The sequence below is a fragment of the Fringilla coelebs genome (genome assembly GCF_963513975.1).
Source record: "Fringilla coelebs genome assembly, chromosome: 2".
In the NCBI taxonomy this organism is placed as follows: domain Eukaryota; kingdom Metazoa; phylum Chordata; class Aves; order Passeriformes; family Fringillidae; genus Fringilla; species Fringilla coelebs.
This window is the reverse complement of record NC_140029.1, coordinates 101,596,222-101,621,399: the sequence shown is the minus strand read 5'-3', so window position 1 is coordinate 101,621,399 and position 25,178 is coordinate 101,596,222. Positions and strand designations below refer to the sequence as shown.

The 25,178-nt window shown below is 44.0% G+C and overlaps 1 protein-coding gene across 1 annotated transcript; it reads right to left on the bottom strand.

Annotated features, from left to right (window-relative positions):
- Window positions 1–456: 456 nt before the first annotated feature.
- On the bottom strand, window positions 457–11,420 carry LOC311166234 (transforming growth factor beta activator LRRC32-like; the record flags this gene model as incomplete). Its single annotated transcript, XM_084226100.1, has 3 exons — window positions 11,328–11,420; window positions 7,322–7,412; window positions 457–2,397 (listed from the first exon to the last, which is right to left on the bottom strand). The coding sequence occupies exons 2-3, from the start codon at window positions 7,406–7,408 to the stop codon at window positions 457–459; spliced, it is 2,028 nt and encodes a 675-aa protein (XP_084082226.1). The 5' UTR covers window positions 7,409–7,412; window positions 11,328–11,420.
- Window positions 11,421–25,178: the final 13,758 nt, after the last annotated feature.

Here is a 25,178-nt window from a genome sequence, read left to right as displayed (position 1 = left end):
CTCAAAACACTTTTTTGCAGTCTAACCTCCCGTGGCCTTTAAAAATAGATATACTATTCTTCTGCATTGAAATGCAGTCATATGCAGTGATTTTCCAACAGTTTTTCTCAGAAATATAAACATTTCAGTTCAATGTCAGCTGGTTGAAATTCATGCTCCAGGATTTTTTTTTAAAAAGCCTTCACCCCAGAGATGACTTTCTTCACATTAAACTCAGTTAAATATATATTGCACACAAGGGCCAATTTTCTCTTCTTTGAGTTAAACCATGGATCTGCAAAACATGGCAAATTCTCCTTCAAATCCCTGCAAGGCATACCAGTGGTATAATTCAGGGCCACACCAAAAGCATTTAAAATCCACAGCTGAAAATCAAAGATGAGAATTTTACCCTTTATTTCTACACACTGTCAGTGTAGCACCTGATTTCTTCAGTTTTCAAGACATTTTGTGTTACTATGCTTTAAACTGATGGGTAAAGTTTTGCCTGCGGAAGCAAAAAAATGAACCCACACCAATGATGATCACAGATAAAACCAACACAAGTGTTAATATAGTAAGGAAATTGATTTTCTTCAAATCCTCTTTTTCACAGTCTTCTGGTCTAATGTTCTTGATGTGCATTTCATCCTGGTACCCGAAATTCTGAGTGTGCTGGCATGTTAAATGCTCCACGTTGGGGATCTGGACATTTTTGTTCTGGATCATGGATGAAAGCCAGATGTTTCCACAGCAGCTGAGTGGGTTCCCCGTGAGATACAAGTTTTTTAGTGAATTTTCTAATGCTAAAATATTGCTGTTCTGTAATGTACTGAACCTGTTGTTCCGTAGGTCCAGAACTTCTAGTGGAGAGTCACTACCCCACTTAGGCAGCCAGTTCAGCTGATTTTCAGAGAGGTTTAAATGTTTAAGGTGACTAAAACAAGGCAAGTCAATATTTAAATCTAGCAGGCTATTACCATATAAATACAAACATTCCAGAGACTTTTCCAGACCTGATAATGCTTTAAGTTCTATTTTCAGTCCAGGGTTCATGGAGAGGTCCAAGACTACCAGAGAAGTCTTGTAGAAGCTGTATGCTGGTAGGATGCTCAGCATGTTGTCAGCTAGGTACAAGTACTGAAGAGCGGGAGAATTGACAAATGACACACAACCACTCTTCTCTCCAGCAAGTCTTTGCTTAGCCAATCCTGAGTACATGCTGCAAAGGCTGATATTATTGCTTTGTAGATTAAGCAGTCTAAGGCTGGGAAGATTTGAGAAGATGTCAAACTGCAGTGTTTGAAGATAGTTGTTTTGAATATAGAGATCCTTCAAATTTGACAATGCACCAGCATCAAGGAGAAGGTTCTGCAAAGCATTGTAGCTCAAGTCAAGAACAGTTAAAGAGATCAGTGCACTGTCATAACTTACTGCAAATGCCTGAAGACAGTTTTTACTGAGATTAAGGGTGTGAAGGGACAACATTGATTCAAAGAACTCATCTGGAATGGATTTGATTTCATTATAACTTAAGTCTAAATATACAAGCTGGGATAAATAAAGATAACTTTTGTTTCTACTTTGCTTCTGGTCAAGAAGACGGAAAGAAGAATTTAGCCATTCATTTTTCACATAGTCCATTTCGTTATGAGGGGATTCAGCAGTGAGCTGGATTAAATTCTTTGATAAATTCAGAGTCACCAGCTTATTTACCTGAGGGAACACTGGGAAATGAAAGAGTTTGTTTTCACTCAGATCCAAACACCTTAAGCTATATTCATCATCTGATTTTGTGGTGTGGAAGGTCTCAATGCTGTTCCTGCTAAGGTCAAGTATCTCCAGCTGCTTGAGGTTAAAATTAGAGATGCAAGTAATTGAATTTTTTGAGAGATTGAGTTTGGACAGGCTCACTAGAGTCTCAAAAGCACCTTCTTCTATTTCCATGATGATGTTGCTCTGCAGATCTATCTCCACAAGATTGGGAGATCCCTGAAACATCTTTTGTGAAATCATTATAATACTGTTGTCTGCCAAGGAAAGATACTGCAGTGCTGGAGCTTCTTTAATGAAATACTCAGCCATCCCATTGTACAGACTGTTGTGGGACAAGTCCAGTACTTCCACCTTGGGTAAGAGTCCAATCCCCTCTGTGCCATTTTGAGCAAGCTCATATAAGTGATTGTTGGCTAAATTTATTTCCAGCAAACTCTTCATGTGTGCGAAGACTCCAGGCGCGATGAAACTTATCTGGTTAGAGCTTAAATCCAGGCACTGAAGGGAAGTGTAAAATGATGATGACATTTCAGGAATGCTTTGAATCAGATTTCCTGACAGATCTATTTTGTTTACATTTGGATAGAGTTCACGAGGGATTTGGTGGAGGTCTTTGTTGTGGCAAAATGCCTGAGAGTTTGCCTGCCAGAAAAAGAGAAAAGGAGTTGTCACATGACAAATGAAAAATGTCTTTGCATTAAATATAAGAAAAATAACACTCAGCATCCAGGCAGATGCTGCTTCTGAAACACTGATCATTTTTTCTGACCATTCAGACAGCAAGAGCAGCAATCCCAATTAGCTCCTTTGCAGCTAACATTTCATTTTAAAGAGAGTTCTGACTTCAAACAGTAGAGTTTGATCTGCATGTGATACTTACTAAGTTCTCCTTTTTGTACCTTTCTCCTGGACTCATTTGAACAGTTCTGAGTTTCTCTGCAATCAAGCACCTTTTCCTCATTTTTGTGCTGATGTTTAATTTTCTCACTTTCATCACTGTATTAGATTTTGCAGACTCTACTTGCAGTAGTAAGCAGTGCTTGGAAGAGCTTCACTCTGTTGGCAACATGGGTTCCAGAGCAAGGAGGTATAAAACCTATAAGGATCCTATAGCACAAACCCTGTCTCTCCTTCATAGTCACATGTTCCAATATGCCCTCCCTTAGCCATGGCTCAGCCAAGCAAGGCAGCTTTAATCAAATAGGGCCATTCAACAACTGAGACATTTCTGACACCAATCTCCAAACTCATTCCACTTTCATCTTCCATGTCTATCCTTTTCCTAAGGCGACATTTCCCTTCTACTTGCATGGGGAGCCTTATGAAGCCACCCACACAAGACACTGTGATACAACACTGAAAACACAAATTATGTAAACTCAGTTTTTGAGAAGGAAAAAGATGGGATGTGCAGTTAGGGTCAGGTCTTTTCAGGCCAATTTCCAGCAGAAGGGCAAAATTTATGTGTGTGTTCATAAGGAACATTGGAAACATGAACACAACCATCCTTACATATCCATCAAGTTCTGTTTTGCTGTTAGGAAGAACATACAGCAGCAAGAGGAAATGGAATGTGAAAGGCTTAGGCAGCATTTAATTTACTGGAGAAAAAGTCTTGTTATTAATGTATTTGTCTGGGGAAGGGAAGGGAAAAAGGGAGGGAGGGAGGGAGGGAGGGAGGGAGGGAGGGAGGGAGGGAGGGAGGGAGGGAGGGAGGGAGGGAGGAAGGAAGGAAGGAAGGAAGGAAGGAAGGAAGGAAGGAAGGAAGGAAGGAAGGAAGGAAGGAAGGAAGGAAGGAAGGAAGGAAGGAAGGAAGGAAGGAAGGAAGGAAGGAAGGAAGGAAGGAAGGAAGGAAGGAAGGAAGGAAGGAAGGAAGGAAGGAAGGAAGGAAGGAAGGAAGGAAGGAAGGAAGGAAGGAAGGAAGGAAGGAAGGAAGGAAGGAAGGAAGGAAGGAAGGAAGGAAGGAAGGAAGGAAGGAAGGAAGGAAGGAAGGAAGGAAGGAAGGAAGGAAGGAAGGAAGGAAGGAAGGAAGGAAGGAAGGAAGGAAGGAAGGAAGGAAGGAAGGAAGGAAGGAAGGAAGGAAGGAAGGAAGGAAGGAAGGAAGGAAGGAAGGAAGGAAGGAAGGAAGGAAGGAAGGAAGGAAGGAAGGAAGGAAGGAAGGAAGGAAGGAAGGAAGGAGGGATCCGGATTCCATGACACGAAGCTTTTCAGAAATCAAGCAGATATTAAATCCCATCTGTTTTATATGAACTTTGAGGTGAATGAAGCAGCAGATCTGTTTAGCAGAAGTGAGGCACTAGTCAGCATTTTGTGAATCTCTTTTGCATCATCTTAGTTCTGGGGACCACACAAGAGTGTGCCAGAGAAGTGCAAGTGCTCATTCAAACTCTAGATGTACACAAGCTGCTCCCATGACACATTTTTATCAATGATCCCAAGTAAATTGCCTATTAAAACTTAAACCCCTTCCTCTTTTCCCTCCAACTCACTCAAATCTCCCTCAGCTAAAAAAAAATAGAAATAAAATAAAAGGAAGGAAATTTTCTGACTTCTCCCTGAAAATATTTCTTTCCTCCAAAGTCACTGTACAATTCCTCTTTTTGAGTTAAATTATGCCCAGAGTTGGCCTTATTTCCTAGGCATGAATAGCAGGGCAGGAAACCTCTTCTTACTCATTTGTGGAAGAGGAAGAAGCCAGGAGGATACAAAAATCCAGAGTGAAAAAGCAGAAACTGCTTTGCATCCTAAGGCAGATGCCAGGTTTCTTCTCACACTGTCAGCCAGATCCCAGCAAGTGCTGAGCACCTTCCATTCCCCCTGGGCAGCTAGAATCTTACCAAAGTCCTGATGCAATTCCTGCCAATGCCAACAATCTGCTTTTCATTGAAGTTGATGGGGGAGAAGTCAGCCACTGCTCACCATGTATCTTGCATGATTTGGTTTTTAATCTGCAGATTAAAAACCAAATGGAACCCTCCCAGTGATAAAAGGGACTAATAAAATCTACACCTCACACTGTCTGCCATTTGTCCCTATAACATTTCCCCTCTCATTTTTCTTTTTAAACCCTCCTTCCTTTTCACTGACTATTTTGATCCTCACTAAATTTCTTATCTTGTCTCTTCTGCACCATACTTTCTCCCCCAAGGCTCAAACTGCATGAATTTCATTGTCATGAGCAGTAGAAAAAAAAGATGAAGCATGTCTCTGTGGGATGGAGCAAACAGCATCTGTTTGGTTTATCTGCTTGCCTCTCACCCCTTAGTCCAATGGGTTGGTAGCCTGAGACTGGAAAATAGACTTTAGTCAATCTCATTTTCTGATTTCATCACCTTTGCCAGTGCTGCCTTCAGTTTGTTTCATTGTCAAGAAGTACTGGAGGGTGAGGACCACTTGGTCCCATTAAGATGCTGGCAAAAAAAAACAAACACAAACAAATTACCCAACAGTTCAAAAGCTGGGCATCATTTGGTTTCTGACTCCAGTTCTTCACTGCTCAGCACTGAGTGGAAGTTGTCAGCCACCTCAGTAAGAGCCCTACAAAAAGGAGTTGGACTCAAGCCTGCCCTTGAGTTCCCCTTTATCAATTCATGAACATCTGAACCAAGAATCTGGGCTGGAGCCACTTGGCACTGACCTGTACCTGTATGGTGTCCCTGACCATTCTTAGAAGAACTGCTCAGGTAGAGGCGTAGCTACACAATCAAACCTTAGCATTTGGCATCAGCTGATCTATGACATCTGGTTATGCATCTGTCCTTGCATCACCTCAAAGCAAGGTAAAACAGAATTTTCTAAAATCCCTTCCCTTCTATGAATTATTTGAAATTTCCTCCTTTGCCAATTAACAGGAATTAGCGAAATCATCTTTCTTTGGGAGGTAAAATATGATACAGTTGAAGCTTTGCCTATCCTTGGAAAATAATGTGAATTAGGAAGAATGTCCTGACATTTGTTCTGTTCCTTATTGTCTCACAAACTGATAGATGTGCTGTACCTGGTATAATCAGTGCCATTCATCCCCATGTCAGGGGTCTGGTAGGGACTGCTTACTTCCTAAAACCTTTTGTAGGAGAGTTTAGTTCAGCAACAGAGCCATCAGTGGTGACTCAGAATGTGGCACAGGTTTCTGACTCATGCCTCTTCCGTGATATTTGAGATTAAAGTTTCCATTGCTGAGCCTTTGCTATTCTAAAGGTGTCAGCACAGGGAAAGTACCATATAAGACAGTGAGGCTGTCTGTGATGCAATGCAGGACTATCAATGTCAGCTAGCCAGCTAATCCAGTAGCTCCTTCTTTCTTTGAGCTGTGTTTGGATCCACACCAAATGCCAGTGAAGGAAGGCAATCAGTATTAGCAACACTGACTGAGCTGTTGATTTACATCAGATGAGCATCCTGGCCCCTGACAGCAGTGTGTTCTCTGTCAGGGCTCATTTTATCCCAGCGTAATTGTGTTGCTGGCTTGATGAAAGCAGGTTACAGTGGAGTAGTGCAAGCAAACATGTGTTTACTTCTCAGCAATCAGCCTGGTCTGTGACCCATCAAGAAATGAGATTAAATTGCTTGGATTATTGCATGGCTCATCCAGCCTTCATGTGACTATGACATAGGACCCAGGCTGTCTTGTTTACAGTGGCTGCATCAGAGTTCCCTCTCCAGCCAAGCAGCTGAGCTACCCAGTCACCTTCCCAAGATCTTTTTATATATACACTAGGTCTTAATTTCTTTGGAATTCAGGAAGTGCAGCAATATGGCAGGGTGGGCAGGAATGGAATGAGTCCCACAAGGGAGATGTGTACAGCTAGCAAATTATTTTTTCCCTATTTTGGAAATTCTTGAGGATTTGTGCTGAACAGCTTCAGTGTTTAAGGGGGGGAAAAAAAGTATTTTTAAACATTCTGGTACAGTCAGAAGCACTTAGAGAGGGAAGGGAGAAAGCTCAGTTGCAAATAACATTTATAATATTGTACCAGGTGCTTTCAAAAATTCAAGGAACAGATTTTGTACTGGAGAAAGAGTAATTTCTCTTTGCTCTCTTTGTCATTTCTCTTCACTCCAGCGGAAGTCAGGTACAACTTCCTGGCAGAAATGCCGTGTCAGGGCAGAGGAGGTCTGTCTACTTGTTATTACAAAAGAGCTGGTATGGAAGTATGTCACAGAAGATGTTTTAATGAAAGTACAAAGAACAACTGATATAAAGAAGCCAATTTTAAGTCTAAGTTCTTTCTCTGTCTTAGCCACAGAAACCCTGTACAATGTTAGGGAAATCAAGTCAAATTTCTTTTAACCAGCTCCTCCTTAGGAAAAAAGCTGAGATAATTACCCTTCTTTGCCTGTCCCTCCCCCTGCTCCCCTTTGTGTGCTGTCACTACAACAAGGACACAGCCTGAGGACAGACTAAACCTGTCCCCTAAACCTGCAAATCCCACCTCTGCCATCTCAGGAAGCCTGGTCCTGGGGGTTTCCTTTCTCAGAGACTGCAGCTGCTTGTGCAGTGCCTGTAACAAGGGAATCCCAACCTCACTCAGGATCTCGAAGGACCTAAGTAGAGAGACAACCTTACCATTTCACAGGATGTCCCCTCAGGGGGTTGGTAGTTAGAGGTTTCTTTGTTCACCACTGCCAGGAAGAAGATGATGTACAGTTTCATGGCTCTGCGGGTAAAAATAATTACAGTTAGATTTCATATGGGACACAGTGGTCAACACATGCAAAAGTTGGCACCAGGTCATCATCATCCAACATGGAGAAGGACACAAGCAGTGCAATAAATTAAGCCATCTCTGAGGACTTGAAAGGAAGGTCCAAGGCATTTAATGGGTTTTCCCCAGTGTGATTTCAGCTGCTGCCTAAATGATACCCAAGACACTTAACAGAGTCCAGATGTTCAAGCTGAGCACCATGGAGAAAGAAAACTACTGAAGACTGAGTTATCTTCACACGCCCCATAGACACAGCACTGATCCTTTCAACTGGGCATAAGTTTTGGGTGCCATGTCCTGAGCAAAGCCAATAGGTGCCACTCAGTAACAACCAGAAGTGGGAACAGTTGTCATTTCCATCCACAACACTTTCTACTCCTCTTATCCCAGAGCGTCAAAGAGCTTCTACATGTGTATCCTTGTCGAGTTAATGCCAACAGCTTGAGGAGTTGTCCTAGGTTACAATATTAAGATATATTCTATTCCCATCTTCAAGAGCTGTTGGAGCATTGTTTTTCCTTCTCTCCTGTTAATGGGCCCATCAATGCCTGGCCACATGGCTCAGAGATAACTCCCTGAGGAGCTATTTCTGTTTAATGGACCCACCACATGACACACAGAATGATATCAGTCCATTGGGAGATGCTCTGCTGTGGGGGAGGAGCTAAGCACCCCCACCTGGATATAATCTGGGTTTTGGGACAGAACAAGCTGCCCTTACCCACTGGTTTCCAGAGGACAAGAGCTACTAGATCTTTTCTATGGGATCACCACTTCAACAAGATAATTTCATCCGGACTGCTACCACCACCCTAACTAGCAGGGTGTCACATTGTATTTTGACTCTGTCAGTGATTTTTCTTTTGTATTATTGCATGTATTTTGGGGTTTTTTTCCTTTTCCTAAAAAATTGCATTTCTGATTTGGAGTCTCTCACTGGTTTTGCTTTCAAACCAGAAGAGGAGTGGACTGAGATTTTTCACTTTACACCAGATATGGCCAGGCTTATAAGTACATTTGACAGGAGACCATAGAACCATATGTTCCACAGAATCACAAAATATGGAAAACTGGAAGGAACCCCCAAAAATAAGTGGGTCCAATCCCTGGTCTTGTACAGCACCGTCCCCAAGAGTCACACCCTGTGCCCCAGAGTGTTGTCCAAATGCTACTCGAACTCTCTCAGGCTTGGGTTGGAAGGGACCTTTAAAAACCATCTGGTGCAATCCCCCTGCCACGGACAAGGACAGATCGTCAGCCTTACAAAGAGACAAATATAAAATATAATGGATTTGTGTGAAACACATAACTCATAAGAGTTTAACTGTTTGGAAAGCACTCCATAAAAGAGCACAGAACTGCAAAAGAAGCAAACACCTCTGGGAGGCCTGTCACTGGACAATAGGGAAAACCAGAACCAAAGCCAAAGGCAAGCATTCCTGCTTCAAACAGCTCCAAATGCAACCCCAATCCCATGCACAAGCCACTGCCAACATGTAGTGCTGCTCAGTGGCTTCCATCCACAGAGCATTGACTTGCTGGAAACAAAAGAGATCGGATCATTCTCAGCTGATGGAGATCCCTCTGCTTAGTCACTTTGATGTATGCAGCTGATGCCCCCTTACAGCACTGATAGTCACTGAACAGCAATGCCAACAAGTTCTTGATGGGAATCTTCCAATTTCTACCCTCCCAAACCAGAGAACAGAGCTGTGTACTAGGAACAGAGAAACTGGGAAGGATTAGACCTCAGCTACTCTATGTACAGTTGTGTATTCCTTCCATTTCAGAAGAAAACCCTAGTGAGGGATGATGACCTGTGACCCCAAGGTGAAAGAAAGGGTCTCAGTAATGGGATCAGAAGTGTGTTCCTCCCTGTTAAAACCAAACCAAGGATGTTAATTCTCTACCATTGAATCAGTGTTTGCAAAATATGCTGAATTAATCTGATGGAAGGAGGAATTGCCAATATCACCATCTATAATGTTTCTGTTGTCCCCCTCTCTTCTTCATTCCCCATGCTTAGAGCAGCTGGAACCTCCTTTAAGGAGGAGAAATCTATTTTTATCATCTGAGTATTAGTTTGCTGAGGTGGCAATAGAAGATGAACATACCAATGATTACAAGGCTTTTCTCCAAGCCCTCAAAGGGAAATCCTTTCTGTTCAGACAAAATGAATTAAGCTGAGGATATTAGCCACAACAGGGCACCACCCTGAGGAACAGTATGTGGCCCACGTGCTCTGCAATGTCTTCCCTTGTCACACTGACACTGCAAAAAAAGGTCTCTTTGCCTCTTAAATAATAAACCTGACACAATTCAGAGTCTTAACACACTTTGTAACTTCCTAAATTTAAGGTTTATAAAGCAATTGATGCATTTGAACACCAAAAAAAAAAAAGATATAATGGTTTGCTGTGTAAGGCAAATCTGTAATAAGCAAGGAAGCTGTCCCTCAAGGTGTTTCTAAGGTGGCTGTCACATACTGGAGCTCATCAAGGATGTGGTGGCCTCTTCCAGCATAAGGCAGCATAGACTCTGTCCTCACAGAAACATTTAGTTTGGAAAAGCCCTCTAAGACCATCAACTCCAACTGTTCTCCCAGCACTGCCAAGGCCACCACTATCCCATGTTCCCATGTGCCACATCCATACATCTGTTAAATCCCTACAGGGATGGGGTTTCCACCACTGCCCTGGGCAGCTTGTGCCAGTGCTTAGCAACGTTGTGGTGAAGAAACTTTTCCTAATATCCAAACTGACCCTCCCCTGGCACAACCTGAAGCTACTTCCTCTTGACCTGTCATAGTACAGCCCAACCTCCTTGCTCCAGGAGATTCCCTTCCTAGGGTAGCTTTCAGTTCAGCTATCCAGAGGAGGAGTTTTCCTGCATAGCTTTTCTCCGAACAACCTTTAGATCCTTCTCAGCAACCTCTAGTGTGACACATCAGTGCATGCCCCTCTTTTCTACCCTCTGGGCAGGTCTCAGCATCCCCCCATACTCTCCCAGTGCTAAGCTCAGGGTTACAGGACCCCCATTTCCTTGGCGTGCAAGAGGACATCTACCAACACTAAACTCTTCCTGCTGGCATTGACCTCCATCCACAGCTTACAAAAACAGTTTGGGAGCAGCAGCAGCAATAACTCAACTTGAAGGAGCTTTTGTTGCTTTGAGGCTTTCTCAGAGTTGAAGCAGCTTCACGATCAGTGCCAGTTTGCTCCCACTGGAAGCTGTGATAGAAACCCCAGCACAACTCAGAGGATTGAGCTCTGAACTCTATTTAAATCCACAGCTTTCCATCACAGCACTTCAAAATCACAGTGTCAACCCTATCTAAAAAATACAGGTGGTTTAAGTCAATATCATCTCCAAGGAGTATTAATAAGTCAGCCAAATAATTCTAGAAAAAGCATACCCTAACCATGTCAGCATGCCCATTTAAAAAGTAGGAAAGGCAGAGAAGGCAGAGAAGACCCCAACACAGTAGAAGTACAGAAGAATACAATACAGAAGAAGTAATTTGCCTCAATACAAATTTCATACTATAGAATAATAACAATTTATTCCCAGTTTCCACTTCAGAACAACGTTTGCCTCCATCTCAATCACAATATTAATCCTGAAACTACTTCACAGATGTTGTTTGCAGCTAATAAAAGCAGCACTTTCCAGATTTCCCCCAAACGTAATTTTTGTTATTGCTTAGACAATTAACGGAGATACTCTTCTGTGCCAAGAAAAGTTAAACACAAGAGAACACGCAGAACAAAAACCACACTCCCCAGGGTCTGATCCTTTTCCACACAAGACTCTTTCCTGTTAAGTTCGAGCCTTCAGGGGAAAAAAGAGTGACTATTTCACATTTACCTTGTTTCAAGGGTTTCTTGCTTCCCCAAACACTGCTTATCATTGCTTTAAAAAGCATGTCCAGCTCTTCAAAATCGATTCAGTCCTGGTATCGATGCAATTATTCTTCAGGTTCATGTTCACCCATTCAGGACACCTAGAGGTTCACTCATAACTTCAGAATGAAGGCATTTTCAGGGAAATAACCTTATTTGGGACAGTGTCTGCTTTAAATTATGTTGCTTGTCTTCCTCTCCACTCCTCCCCGGGCTCTTGCTGGGTCCTAGCCACCGCTGTGCTCCGGACGGAGTCAGCTACTGTGTGACATCCTGCAGCCCTTCCTTGGGGCAGGCATTGAGAGACAGGGGGATTTTTGCCAGAGGAACTGTCAGGATCAGGCTGTGGGTTTTCTCTGGAGAAAAAGTAACTTATTGGCGATGCCATTGTTTGGCTGTGTGCGTGGGGCATGACAGTGTGTTTATTTTGGGTGTGCCTGCAAGTTACATTCCTGGAGGGTTGTAGGCTCCTGCACCTAAATCCCTCTCTGCATCTTTAAGGAAACAGTGCTTGTGGATTAAATGTTTAAAATTCATGGCTGATAATTATAAACCCCAAAATCTGTAAACTTGTTCTGGAAGAAATAACTTTTCTTTTTGCAGTCATGCTACTAATGAGAGTGTGATTGCAGTCTGCTGGCAGGCGGGGGTCCATCGTTGGCTACAACACCCTTGATGGATTTTCATGGCATGAGGCAGGAATTAGGGCTAAAGGCCTCCATAAAGGCATTTTCAGATGAGCTGCTGAATTTTTGGCTGTAAGTAGACAGTGCTGAATATACTGGATCCAGTGGGAAGAATTCCCACTGCAAAGGGGTGCTTTTGTCATGCAGAAGATTATTTCAAATCACCCAAGTTCAGCTTTTTATTTATTATTTTGTGCTGCCCTCTAGAGCTGGAGCAGCTGGTTTCCTCATTTCCTTTTGCTAATTAAGTCCTGCTTCAGGAAAACCCACATCTACATAGATTTCCCTGCTGTTTTGTCCCAGAGACACAAGCCTGAACTGCCAAAACAGTTTTCCCATGGCTGAAATACTACACCACAGAGCTGGGCTCTTCGTTTGTTTGGTAATACTCCCTGCAATGAGAGGTATAAATCACAGATTTATGGAATCACAGAATGGTTTGGATTGGAAAAGATCTTAAAGTTCATCTAGTTCCAGACCCCCTGCCATGGGCAGGGACACCTTTCACTGGACCAGGTGGCATGGCTAGCAGTAAAAATACTATGACAAGGCAAAAGGGGAGGACATGATAAGGTGCAATGGATAGAAAAATACCCATTAAGCTCTCAGGAGAACTGTCCACCAGTGAGATTATCACAATCTCAGAAAAGTTTCCCTTGACTAGGCTCTCATCACGTTATTTTTGATCACCTTCCCCCAAGCATTTCGTGTCTTGAGCTTCACTTTGCAGTGCTTTGGCATGCTCCCTGGAGTCAAGCTCTCCATCTGCAATCCCCATGGGGTAAGCAGGAAACTGATGCTGAAACTGGGGAGCACTGTGCTATTCAGAGATTTAAATGCCTTTTGGATGCTCTGGGTTTAGAGCTTGCCTTGTAAGCAGTGTGCAATAGCATTTGAAAAGCACAGACGCCTTGCAAGGCAAACCTCAAATATTTGAGGTTTCCAAGGAAAAGAAGAACTTTTTTTTTTTTTTTTGTAGGATATCTTGATCTGATTTTAACTACAAATATCTCTAATTATGAGCAGCAAGTGGCCAGGATGATGGCAACACCCAATTTTTCTACACCTGGATGTTCAGAGCACTTTAGGAAGTTTGGATTTACAGGGACAAAAATAGCAGAGATTTTGTGCTTTTCAAAAAGCCAGCTCTGCTCCTCAAGCTGTTTTATTGAGTAAGCAGGTAGCTGTGCCAGCTGAACTGTAAAGAAGAGCCTGGACAGAAACAAATGCCAAAGCAGGAGGGAAGGGCATGCACTGATTCTACTGCTCAGGGCTTTGCTTCAATAAAACCAGACTCTCAGAGGACTCCAGCTGCAGTGGGAAAGATCGGTGCTGTCCTTGCCATCTTTGTCCTTTCCCAAAGGGGATCTGGCAGCAAACAGTTTCAAAGACTCCAAAGCATTTGGCTGATTTCCCAAGTTTTCAATATTTTTGGCTTTGGGCTACCCAGCAGTTTACACTTTAAAGTGGTGTTGAAACTTTAGCATGGCAAGGGCTTGGTAAGACACATCTGCAGGGCAAGTGTCACCTGCATCAGTCAGACACTGGGTCATAGAATCAGACAGTGGCCCAATTTGAAAGGGACCTTGTAAGTAACCAAACCCCCCTGCCATGAGCAGGGACACATTCCATTAGACCACGTTGCTCAAAGCCCCAGTCATTAGCATCTCCCTCACACAGATTGGAGAATCAAGCTTTTTTTGCCCACAAAATAGCAAGGGCTGTCCCGTCCCAACAATGCCAAAGGGTATGCTGGTTTTGCATCACAGAAGTTATGTTCCAAGAGAACCTGCTAGCAGTTTCCTCCCTGTCTCACCAAAAAACCAAACAGTAATTAGCTTTGAGAATTGAAAATCTGTTAAAACACTGAGAAAGCTGATACACCTCTGTGAACTCCCATGTTAAAAATGAAAAGTCCTGGGAATTCAACCTTGCCTTTTCCGGTCTGGGAGCAGATAACTGTCAGAAAAAAACTGCTCATTTTGAAAATGTAAAAAAGGTACCTTAACAAAAATACAACAAAGGACTATGTCAGGAAAAAGCTGCAGCATTGGGAACTGACCACATGGATAACACATAGCCGGTTCATCCTCAAGATGGATGCTCAGTCTTTTATACCCCTGGGGGTTGCATCAGCCAGCCCAGCCCTCCCAAAGTCTGTCAGTCAGCTCTTCTTTGCCATTTATCGGTGGAACTGCTCTCTTGTAACTCGATTGGAGGCCAGGTGTTGCCATGCCTCACCCCCTGAGCACCCCCTGAGCTTTTCCATCCCCACTGCCCCATGCAAGGGACACATGTGCAGCCTTCTTTGTACCTGTCCTAGACAGCCCCGGCTGTCTGATGGCAACAATGCAGGGGGAAAAGGGAACTGTGGGGAGAGCAGAGGACATCTAAACTACAATAACATAACTATACATCACTAAAGCTTTTCTTAATATTCACACAATATTCATCCTTTAATTGCGAGAGACAATCATCTCATTATCCATGTATAACATAGCCGCTCGGCCCCCCTGTCTCGGCTGGGCCGGCTCTGCCCGGCTGGGCTGTGCTGCGGGGCCGGGCCCACGGGCTGGCGGGCAGGGGCAGGGCCGGGGAGGCCGCGGGGCCGAGGCCGGGCTGTGCCGCGGCTGCTGTCCCCGGGCTGCTGCTGCTGCTGCTGCGCCCGAGCCCTGCCCGCCGCCGAGCCGGGCTCTGCCGGGCCCCAGGAGCAGACGGGACCGGGCCGGCTCGGCCAAGATTCTGCCACCACTGGGGTTCGCACACAACCACCAGGCAGGGGAGGAGAAGCCATCGGCCCCCCCTCCCCAGGTGCTGGCCAGTGAGCTCTGGGCTGGCTGGTGAGATCTGGGCTGGCCGCTGGGATCTGGGCTGGCCGCTGGGATCCGGGCTGGCTGCTGAGACCTGGCCTGCTCTGGCCTGGCCGCTGAGCTCTGGGCTGGCTGCTGGGATCTGGGCTGCTCTGGGCTGGCCGCTGGGATCTGGCCAGGCCGCTGATAACCGGGCTGGCCGCTGGGCTCCGGGCTGGCCGCTGAGCTCTGGGCTGGCCGCTGGGATCTGGCCTGGCCGCTGAGCTCTGGGCTGGCCGCTGGGCTCTGGGCTGGCCGCTGGGCTCCGGGCTGGCCGCTGGGCTCCGGGCTGGCCGCTGGGCTCCGGGCTGGCCGCTGGGATCTGGCCAGGCCGCTGGGCTCCGGGCTGGCCGCTGGGATCTGGCCAGGCCGCTGGGCTCCGGGCTGGCCGCTGGGATCTGGCCTGGCCGCTGAGCTCTGGGCTGGCCGCTGGGATCTGGCCTGGCCGCTGAGCTCTGGGCTGGCCGCTGATATCCCGGGCACCGTCCCAGCCCAGCCGCAGCCCGCACAGCTCCCGCACAGCTCCCGCCTCAAGCTGCTGAGCCCAGCCAGGGCCACCTGAGCATCTGCAGGCCCTGGGCGAGATACTGACTCCTTCAGTGCTTCAATCCTCCCTTGAGTGAGAGAAAAGGACAAAGTGCAGACATGTGGAGAAGCAACGTAAAGACACCGAGATCAGTGAAGAAAAAGAAGTCAAGTCCGAGATGGGAGGGATGAGGGGATGCCTTAATCTTAGGACTGAAATCCTATTATAAAGTTATAGAGAAAAATGTAATTGATCCATCAAACTTTTTTTTCCCTATAATACATTGAAGAATTATGGGGGATGGATTGTTCCAACCTTTGTTAAAGCAGGCAAATGTTGAAATAGCTGTGAATTTCATAAAAAGCTTGAACAGAGAGAGAGAAAAGTGATGAAGACCCTATGCCCCCAGGGAGAGAAGAAAAAGACCTCTTTTCTCAGAGATGAAGATGATCTCAGAGAACCTTTGCTTTTGAACAGCTCATCCTTAAAATAGTATCCCATAACTTAACATGGCCCATAACCACAGCTGTGGGGAAAGTTGTGAAAAATGGTAGGAACTCCACAATTGCAGACTTAATTTTTCTGTGTGGCTGCTATTAGTGAAAATTAGAAGCCACAAGAGAACCGTTTTCTTGTAGAAAAGTCTCCATAAATTTACTAGAGGGACTCCTCTCCCTAAGTAAACTGAAGAAAAGCTATACTAGAAGTGATATACTGAATTATTTCTGTGTGTTGTGAGTGAGAAAGAAAAGGTTGTAGGGGGAGGAGAAGTGTTGTAAAAGTTTTATTCTGATTCTTATTATCCTTTTTTTTTTTAGTTACTGTTAATAAAGTTTTATTTATATCCTTTTAACTTTTGAGCCTACTTTGCCTTCCTCCTAATCCTATCTCACAGCAGGAAATGAGTAAGTACATTCTAGTGAGTGCACTGGCGTTTGGCCAGCACTGAAACCCACCACAAAGGGTTTGCACCTGCAAACCCTATGAAATCCTTCTTTTCCAGTGGTGTCTCAGCAGTCACTTCCTACTCAGTTTCTGTCAATGTCAGTTGAATTTCATCCTCTGTCACCCAAAGTGAGGAACATCTTATCAGACCTCTCCTCCAAACCCTTTCCCGACCGTGGACCAGAGCAAGAAGGAAAAGCAAACCCTAGCTGCTGGCTCTTGCCAGTCAGTCTGTGAACTGCTGCAGGTTCCCAAGGGTTTCAGACAAACAAAAAAATGTCTTGACAATTTTGTGTCTTGAGTCTCCAGACCTTTTGGAGTCTGTCCATTCATAATGCTGCTGCTTTCTAAGGCACTGCTTTTATTTGAGTCGGGTGTCAAGCTCTATGAATCAAACTCTCTATAGAAGCAACTAAAACAAGTTCCTGCCTTAGAAAGTAAGTCTGAACTGTAACACAGGAGTGGGACAAGTCTTGCTCCTTTTTGGCTCCCTGGTCATTCATCCCAGGGGGGAGATGGAGACAACATTAATATTAACCCTATTGAAAAGAATACCCAATGCCATTCTGAGCCACAGACTTTGAGAAGGAGGCACAGCTCCAGCTCCTGACACTCTACAACTCCAGAATCTCCAGAAGCTGATTCTTCTGGTTTATTTTGTTCCTGCAATCTACACTATGCTTGGCATCTCACAGGCAGATGCAGCCCCTAGTCTTCCTGGTGTCTAGTCCACAGATCAAAATAGAGACATCTCCATCTCCTGTAAAGCCAACAAGGCTTTTCTCCTGACTTTTGAAGCTGCTGCCTTCCTTCCTTCTATTTCTGCCCTCTGTCTGTGTGCATCTTTGTCAGATGTTCAGCCAACAGCATTTCCCCACCAAAAATTAACATTTCCAATTATTAAGGTTTTAGCCAGGTTCCCTATTTCATTCACCCTTTTTCCTCCTACTCTCTTCAGGAAAGAAAATGTAAATGAATGAAACCCACAAGCCTGGAGAATTTGTGAGTGATGGGCAAAGGGACAGAGGGAGATGGGAAAATGAAAAGTCTTCAACCAGCAAAAAGTGACATGTACTGGCATTTGCAGATTAAACTATCTAAGCATGAAATACTCTCCCTGGAGAACAAAATTCAAATTCAGGAACTAAACCAAAATATTCTCTCACCAATTTATAAAATACACTTTTAATTCACCAATATTAGTTTTTAAAGATAGTGAGGTCTCTATTTGGGAAAAGGTGTACTGATTTTATAAAATCCAGTAGGAAACAAAATGAGGTGAGGAAATTATTTCTGATAGATTTGATTTACATAATACTGATACCCATGCTTGAATCCACCCATAATTGTATTAGTAAAAGGCCAAGCACTGATACAGTCACTAAGATACAACCATCTGCTTAAAAAAGAGATGACAGGTTGTAAATTTTTGTTCTTGAAAACTATAGGATTTCAGCATTTTAAAGTAATACATTTATTTTAAAGTATAAATTAGCACATCTTAGTAAAAAACCCAAATTATCACTGTTGTGCAAAGCCAAATTATTGCTTCTATTTAAGGGAAGCATATTTGTCTTTTATCAAAAATACTTTAATCCAAATTACAACTGGGCTTAGCCATAGAAAATTTACTGAGATTTTTATGTAAACTATGATTTTCTATAACTTTACTACTTCCAAATATTGCCTAAACATTCATTCTCATGATAACAGTCCAGATCCAGCAAAGCCATCTCAGGAAATCATTGTTCACCCAAAGGTGACATTCAAGATGTCAGGATCTTAAGGGCAGCAAAATGACCCTGCCATCTCATACCTCATGCTCCAACTGGGAGAGCTCAATGACAGCACTGACAGGAAGAAAAGCAGACCAGCCAAATTGCATTTTACCTATTTCACCCAGGGACTGTATGATTTGCCCAAGGCTATATTAGGATTCAGTGTTGGAGAGCTGGTTGAGTGGCATTTAATTAGTGTACAGTGCTGATCTCTGCAGCACTCCTAGTTCAGAAGGCTATAATGCAGTGGTACCATAAATAGACTTCACAGACTGAAGTCCTGTGAAGAAGAAAAAAAAACAATCATCTCCCCATTTTCTGTTCCTGCAAACATGAAGAATAATAACAAATACTGTGTATGGCAACTGTACTGTTATAAACTAACTGGTGCCTCCTTAATATAAATGATCTAAGTCACACAGTGCAAGTCCCTGATAGATTAAATATAAAACTGGGTGGATGGAGCCATCTACACAGCGTGCTTAGCCAGTTCCTCAGCCTATTCATAAACACAGAACATTTTATTTATACAGTACCTTCCTCATCTGTGTTAGTTTCAAAGGCTGCAGCTCAAAGTCACCAGAGCCCTCATCTCTCCCACAGTTGAAAGTGCAACTTTCCAGCAGGCTCCCAAGTTCACACACATCTCCACATACCTGCTCTGTGGCCGGAGGAGAAGGTTTCGTCTCTGCTTGCAGCCTTTTTTTTCCCCTGGCTCTCCCAGCAGCCTTTCCAGCTCAAGCCAAGGAAGAGTTTCCTTGGGGAAGTCGTACCTCTGTTGCATGCCAGCTGACTAAAACTCTGCAAGCGCTGAGAGAAGTTTGAAGTCATAGGGAAAAAAAAATATTCCCCATAGACTAGTCCTTGAATTCATTCCTTTGCAGTCATAAGCTCTTATATATTTCCAGGCTCGCCAGACTACGTAAATACATACATCCGTAATGCTTTTAAGACATGTGTGTCCTCTGCACTTCTCTTTATTCTCCATTTTGTTCATTCAGCCTTGGCTTATTTCCTGCAGTTTCTCAGCTGGTAATTACGCTCCTCTCGTATTGACACATGAAACAGTCTGTGAATACCACAAAAAATCCCCTCCACAGGCTTTGGGACACGTGCTTGTCTCTGAAGTCATCCATGCCTGTCCCACAGCTGTCAGCCTGGAGATTCTCAGGGGCTGGGGTAAATCAGGGGCACTGAGCTGGCTGCAAACCTTACATTTCAAGTCCAGGCAAGATGGGGTGGGTAGGAAAAGGGTATATAGGAGTAGGGCGAGCACATCATGTTTGGTGTCCCAACAGGTCATTTGTGTCTTCATGGCACAGCAGTGGGATGGCCAAACACAGCCTTGGGGGAAAGGATAAATTCAATTTAATGCTTGAATGGGTAATAACATAAATACCTTCTAAGAAGGGCTGTGGGATGAACTTCACTTTCTTTGCTTTGGGTGTTGTTACAGACATGAAATGTAATAGTTGGCTCTCACAATTAAGAGATAGATATTATGTAGATGTTAAAATGTACAGTGATGCTATTGTAATAAGTCCCCCCCCCCATAGTCCTCTTTCCCCTCCCCCTTGTAATAGCCTCAGTAGTCAGGATATTTAGAGAAGGCTGGCTTATTACCAAGAGGCGCCATGTAACAGCACCTGACCTCCACTCAAGACATAAGAAGGTAATCTCCACCAATGGACAGCAGAGAAGGGGTTGACTGACAAAACTTTGGGAAGGGCTAAGGATATAAAAGGCAGAGCATCCATTTTGTAAAGGACCACATGGCTGATAGTCATGGGGGGGCTGTCAGTGCTGTAATTTTTCCTTATTCAGTCTTTTATTATATTTTTTTGTTAAGGTTTACAAAACCTTTTAACATTTTAAAAGTGAAGGTGTTTGTCACAGTGTGAAGTTCCCTTTTACTTCAGATGCAATGCTATTGTGTAAATTGGTGGGGGACGTGCACATTGTCTATGTTGTCTGCATACACATGCCTGGATATCTGGGCAGGTGTTCACTGGCTCTGCATGTTTGTTTGCAGCCTCTGATAGGGTTTTGCCAGCTCTTCAGTGGATGCATTAGGACCAAAATGAGTCTTGGCTTCACCAGCCAGGCTAAGACCTCCCCTGGGTCACCCAGCTGGGGAACTCCCACAGGCACCCGGGATCAAAGAAAACATCCCAGGGACCGCTGCAAACCTCCCACCTTCTCCCCTGCATTTACAGGAAATATCTCAACTGAGTGATCTCCCTCAGAGGAGAGGTTTTCCTTCTGCATCATGTGTTTTATCAACTCTTTTTTTTAAGATATGCAACAATGGCCAAGAATTTTCACCCCAAAAAAATAAAGGGCTAGCTCCCTTCTCCCAGACAGCATCAATTCTGTCCTCCTCTACCAATCTGCTTATTAAAATTAGCTGAAAGCTATGTCCTTTTATAACATGTGCCAAAAAGATTCACGAATTCTGCTACACATTTGCAGGCTCCAGATTTTGCTTCACTGCAACAGGTTTGCTCTCTGTAGCACACCAGCTCCTCTGAGTCAGAGTTACTTCAGAACTGCAGCATACTGGGAGATTCAAGATGAAAACATCTACGGATGTGAAAAATGTGGTTTGTTAAAAATCTCAGTAAATACACTTTGCTCATGTTGTTGCAATAAGATTGTAATAAGACTAATCAATTTAATAGCAATATGTACACAATGGTAAAAAAGGCAACTATAACGTTTTTTTACTGCCTCCACTATTGCCTATGTACAGGTGTAGCTCTATATGCATTGTTTTTGTTACTATTATTATTATTAATTATTATTATTATGGACCAAAACTCACCTCATAGCCCACAATAGCTTATTTGGAAGCTGTTATGCTTATGACCAAGGAACAGGCATATATTGTATCCCCTCCTGTCACCACAGCAGGACAACCTGATGGCCAGCTTGATGTCACAATAGCCAAGCCTGGAGGATCACGGTGGACCTGCTGCTTAGAGGTGGAGAGCCAATTGTATTTCCCAGGTGGTGCATGGCTAGCTAATAGGAAAATAGTCAGTTTCAGAATGGATAGGAAGTCTCCCAACATGAAATTTCAGACTACATGGAAGCAGCAGGAATAATTCCTACAGATCCTGCTGTTGTTAGACTCCATCTCTGGTGTGTGGGCAGCAGAACCTTGGGTCAGCTGTGGTTTATTCCCAGTGACACCCAAGTGCAGATAGCTTTTCAGTTACATCTCTCCCAGGGAGCGATCCCTGGCCTAATCCACACAAACCTCACCCTTTTCTAGTGGAAGTTGGACATGTCCAGGTGCATAACACTCAGTTATCTACCTCTGGATGGTGACCCCACTACCCTGAGATCATTGTTTCACTTTCTTTTAGAGAGCCCTGAGTAAGGTGGGGACAGTGTGCAAAGCTGTCCTAGAACAGTGCAAAACGACTGTGCAGAGCAGAAGCAGCCAACCTGATCCAGGCCCTGAAGGAAACCCAAGGACTACATCCAGCTTGGAAGGAGAAATATGGTAGGGAAGGGTGCCCACAAGAGAGCTAACCTTCAATGTGATTGATGTGAGGAGCTGGGTTATCTGGCAGCACTGATGTATACCCCATGAAAGAACCTGAGCACTCTAGGAGGGACACCGGACCCTGCAGACTTGTAGGATCTTGCTTCTAAAACTGCTTGGAATCACCAGTCCTACAGTAATTTCTGCTGGTACCTGCCATGCACAAATCCTACGTTCTTCTGTACTAGGGCTGCAGGATGTGGCAATTGGCAAACTCCACTTCAAAACAAAAAGCCCACAGGTCAGTGCTGGTCACACAGAGTCAATCTTCACCATATCCTCACCCCTCCAAGTCTCATGGGATTCCATTCTGCCATAGTAGAGGTGAACAGGCTTGGTTGGTGGGGCTGGCATGAAGACAAGCAAAATGCATGAACAGAAAGCAAAATTTTCAGCTGCTGAGATGCTCCAAGACATCACTGCCTCTACAAGTATCATTATCTTGAACTGATGTTAGCCCAGTTGCTTTCTAGAAATTACATTAAAAAGGAAAAAAAAACCAAAGAAGAAGAAGAAAAATAGGACAAAAGAAAGAAGACAAGAAAAAAAGAACTGGCAGTTTTTAATCACTTGCAAAAGATTAGAGGTTGACCATGTGCTCACCTCACACTGAAAATAGGTTCTATCATGTCAACAGGATGCCCAACTCTTCTGTATAAATTATATTTCCCAAGACTAAACAAAGTTTAATATTTATGCTCCATTTCCTTCTGCTCTGATTATAGCTTGTTCTTTAAAAAAAAAACAAACATGAGGAACAAGAGGTCCAAGAGGTTTGCTCTGGCCCCATTTTCTATTCCTTCGGTGTTGAGGGAAGTTGGATGCTGGGACTATGATGATGTTTCACATGCTGGGATTTTGGCTTGTCTTGGTGCTGATGCTGGTGGTGAGCAGAAAAGGGAAGTTGTCCAGGTCAGGTGTGATTCCTGTCCCGTATCAGTCTCATCATATGGTGCCTACAGCTCTCAGATACTGTGTCTTCAGCTGAACTCAAAGAGGGAGATGCACTTGGCATCTCCCTGCACTAGGCTTGGCTCAGTCCCCTGTGGTCCCAGCCAAAATCTTCCTCAGGTCCACCTCACCTTGGGGTTAAAGATCACATTTCACTCTAAACCTCCAGCACCATTTAAAGGGTGAAATGTCATCCATTCTTCCTTCTCTTGGTTTCCCTTTGTGTGGGGGAATGAATGTCATTCATGTCTGGCATTTTCAGTCCCTGCTATTGATTCATACCTTATGAAAATCAGTTTATCAAACACCATTGAAATAATCAATTTTCCCTTTTTGTTGCCCCTCCTTCCCCCCTCTTTATTTTGGCTATGTGATGTCTTACTGGAGGGAAGCTAGTGAAAGGATTACTGTCATTCTGTGTACAAGGTCTTGAAGCTGATGATGACACAGATCATGCAGAAAAGGATTTCACCGCAGTTGGTTGACAGTGTGATTTTGCTCCTTTTATAACAGTTTTTTTAGGCAAGCACTGAAAAGAAAAGAAATTTGCAGTCATAATCCTAGGGAGAGAAGAAATTGCTTAGAAATGCTCTATTTTTGTCATGTTCCTGAAACTCTTTGATCCTCCCCATAACAAGCCCTTGTTCCATCACTATGTCATTTTTTTAAAAAATAGCTTACAGGTGTGTTATTTCCAAAATGCCTCTGCTTCCTGCACAGTGTGTTACTGTTTCTTGAATAACATAACTTCCACCCAATGACATACTTTGGAAATTTTTTTTCCATGAAGGAAAATTATTGAAATCCTGACTTAAACCCTGAGCATGGTCCTTGCTGTGCAGACAGTCTGTCATGCTAGTCCCTGCTTTGGGTAGAACATACTGCAGGAGGAGAAAAGTGTCTGCACCATCTAGCTGATGTCTTGGCTGCTGTCTTGGTTTACAAGGCAGGTGTCTGCTAGGCACATGAGCAGACAGAGGTAGGTGTGTCAGGGCTGAGCTCCAGCAGTGCTGGTGAATTCTCCCTGCAGTGAGCAACAGCCTGGCTGGCCTTCTCTGATGCCAGAAAGCAAGAGAGCCCCTGCCCTGTGAGAAACAACTGCTCACTTCTCAAAGCTTTAAAAGGTTTATTAAAACCTTAACAAAAATTACAACAAAAGGACTAAATAAGGAGAAACAGGCCTTGGACCCTTGGCTGCTTACCATGAGGCACATCTTCAAGATGGATGCTTCACCTTTTATACCCTGGGGGAAGGGGAGGTTGGAGGTGTGCATCAGCCAACCCTGGCCCCTCTCAAAGTCTGTCAGTCAATTCTTCTTTGCCATTTATCGGTGGAGACTGCTTTCTTGCAGCTTGGTTGGAGGTCAGGTGTTGTCATGCCACACCCCCCCATTTCCTTTCTACCTGTCCTAGATAACCGAAGCTGTCTGATGCCAACAATACAGAGGGGGGAAAAGGGGACTATGGGGAGAACAGAGGCCATCCAAACAACAAACTACAATAACATAACTGTACATCAATAAAGCTTCTCTTAACATACACACAATATTTGTCCCTTAATTGCAAGACCCAGTCATCCCATTATCTATAACACCCCCAACCCTGTCTCCTTTTTACCTTCCCCCCATCTCCTCCCCCTCCACCCCCAGAGAAACTCCCAAAAAACCAAAGGAGCTCCCCCTCCCCGCCATCAGTGCTTATTAGCAACTCAATGGGAAGAAAATTCCACAGAAAACAGGGAAAGAACAGAAAAAACCTAACCCCCAACAACTACCTAGAACAGAGGCTAGACAAGATTAGGAGAATGAAAAGTAGGTATTTATTAAAGGCACACCTTTGGGTGTAAACAGGTTCGCCTTTGGTAGGGGAAAGCCTCTGAGAGAGGCTACACCCAAGATAGACTACAGTCACAAGTTTTTCAGACAGATAAAAGTTCTGTCCATTTACATATCAGGGGTTAATCCCCCAATTACAGCTTCAGGTAAAGAAGTCATATTCCCTGAGTTTGCTTCACTCCCTAACTCAATTTTGTTTATACTTCTCGGGGCCTGAGGCTGTAGGCTGTCCTTGAATTTCAGGTCTAGAGGGATGGTTTTGTCTGACCAAATGTGAAGACAGTTATAACACTTTACATGGAGTTTAGAGTTATGCACTAATGCAGTACAGGATTTGAAAAATATAAAGGCCAAAATCCTAAGGCATCATTACAAGCCCTTTGGACCAAAGAATGAACGTGGGGATACACTGGGAGACATAGGGGAATGGTGGGGTTAGTTCAATGGACTGGGAAAGCAGATATAGAGCAACAAACTGAAGGAAGCAATCCTGCTCATCTGTTTGATTTTTCCAAACATTGAAATCTAATTTGCTGCTGAAAATCTTGATTTCAGAGGTGGGATGCACTCAGCAAAAACTTCAGAGCCAGGGCACAGGCAACTTTTCCACTAGGCAGTTTAGTGCACTGGAATGGTGAAATATGGGCAACACAGAAGCATAGGTAATTATGGTCAAATATGTATCACCAGCTC